At 52.8% G+C, this 1,815-nt stretch overlaps 1 protein-coding gene across 1 annotated transcript in view; it reads left to right on the top strand.

Annotated features, from left to right (window-relative positions):
- Positions 1–1,815, top strand: part of ATL1 (atlastin GTPase 1) — a 24,312-nt gene that overhangs the window by 8,494 nt on the left and 14,003 nt on the right. Inside the window, exons 7-8 of the mRNA XM_010004312.1 lie at positions 858–950; positions 1,760–1,812. Of these exons, the coding sequence (XP_010002614.1) occupies positions 858–950; positions 1,760–1,812 (146 nt within the window). The remainder of the gene's footprint in view (positions 1–857; positions 951–1,759; positions 1,813–1,815) is intronic.

Here is a 1,815-nt window from a genome sequence, read left to right as displayed (position 1 = left end):
TTCCCTTGTAGGCCATGGCCACACGTGCACTGAGTGTGTGGGGCCTCATCACCATACTGGGACTGCCCTGCACAGGGGGGTATTTCCACCAGTAAAGGTGTGAGATGGTGCTGGAGCCAGGCAGAGACTGGGGGCCAGGTCTCATTGCAGCAGGAAGGTGGGAGCAAGAAGGGTGCTGGGGGGCTCTGGCATCTGCTGAGAGTTGTGGTGGTGGGCAGGGAGGCCCTGAACTCCCTTAGGAGCCCCTTCTGGGTAATAAGCAGCAGAGTTACACATCTCTGAAGGAGGAGGAGGAGGAGCTGGCCTCTTCTTTCTGGTGACCAACAATAGGACCCAAGGGAATGGTAGGAAGATGTGCAGGGGGAGGTTTATGTTGGATATTAGGAAGAGATTATTCACTCAGAGGGTGGTGGAGCACTGGAATGGGCTCCCCAGGGAAGCAGGAACCTGACAATATTCAAGAAACATTTGGACAACACCCTCAGGGATATGGTGTGAACTTTGGGGTTGTCCTGTTCTGGGACAGGAGTTGGACTGGGTGATCCAGACTGTCCAAGGAGGCAGTTGAGCCACCATCCCTGGAGACATCTAAGAAGACAGATGTGGTACCAGGGGCCAGGGTTTAGTGGTGGACGTGGCAGAGTTAGGGTAGTGGTTGGACTGGATGATCTTGAAGGTCTTTTCCAACGAGAATGATACTGTGTGTGTGTGATACTGTGTCATGTCCTGGTCCCTTGATTAGCAGCAAACAACTGAGCAGCATCCTTGAAGGAGGAGTTTTTCTGAGCTGGAGCAGCTGGTACCCTTGACTCAGTGACACCTTCTGGCACTGACCCTGCTGTGTTTCTGTTTTCTAGTCCCTTATATTCCTTGTTCGTGACTGGAGCTTCCCATATGAATTCTCCTATGGATCAGATGGTGGTGCCAAATTTTTGGAGAAGCGTCTGAAGGTGCGTTCTTCTGACTTGAGATGATCCACTGCCATCTCCTACCTGGATGGAGGGTGTCCAGGGCATGAGGGTGACACCCTGGGCTGGGGGACCAGAGTGTAATCCTGGGCAGGGAGCAGGGAATGGGGTCGGAGCAGCAGTGAGGGTTCAGCTGGGTGGCCACAGCACTGGATGGGAGTGTCAACTGCATGGTGGAGATGTTGGTTTTGGTTACCATTACCCAGTGCCTTAAAGTCACAGAAGAGGGATTTTAGGAGGCTGAGTTTCCTTGCCATGTTCAGTGGAGGGCTGAGATTGCTCCTGCCCTCCTCCCTGCAGCTCCTGTCCTGGGAGCAGCTGGGAAAAGGGTCCAAGTCTGGAGTCAGCAGAATCTCTAGAGACCAGGAACAATGTTTGAGTTAAAAGGTAGTTGTGCAGTAAAACTGATGGGCGAGGGCTCCTCTGGGATTAAAGAGGAAATGCATGAGGGATTTGGTAGAGAAGAGACCTAATTAAAGAGGAGACAAGAAAGGCCCTAGTGGGAAATCCCAAACGGTTTTGTATTCCAGTCATACAGGGACATGCACATTTTCCAAAAGACAATAACAAGCCCCAGGGCATGTGGTCAGAGATACATGAGTTCCCTGGTCACTGGAGGAGCCCTGCCTTTGTCCTGGTGGGGCACACTCCTATGGGATGTCCTTCTGGCTTGCTCTACTGTTGTAAGCAGCCACGGTGAAGAGTTCCCCGTGCTCCTGCCAGCACCATCCTAGTGTTATCCATGTCCCCATCAGAGGGAAACCCCCTCACCCCAAACTGGTCTCCTGCAGGTCTCGGGGAATCAGCACGAGGAGCTGCAGAATGTCAGAAAGCACATCCATTCCTG

The sequence above is a fragment of the Chaetura pelagica genome, unplaced genomic scaffold, assembly GCF_000747805.2.
Source record: "Chaetura pelagica isolate M959 unplaced genomic scaffold, ChaPel_1.0 scaffold141, whole genome shotgun sequence".
In the NCBI taxonomy this organism is placed as follows: Eukaryota; Metazoa; Chordata; class Aves; order Apodiformes; family Apodidae; genus Chaetura; species Chaetura pelagica.
The sequence above is the reverse complement of the archived record's forward strand: the minus strand, read 5'-3'. Positions and strand labels throughout refer to the sequence as shown.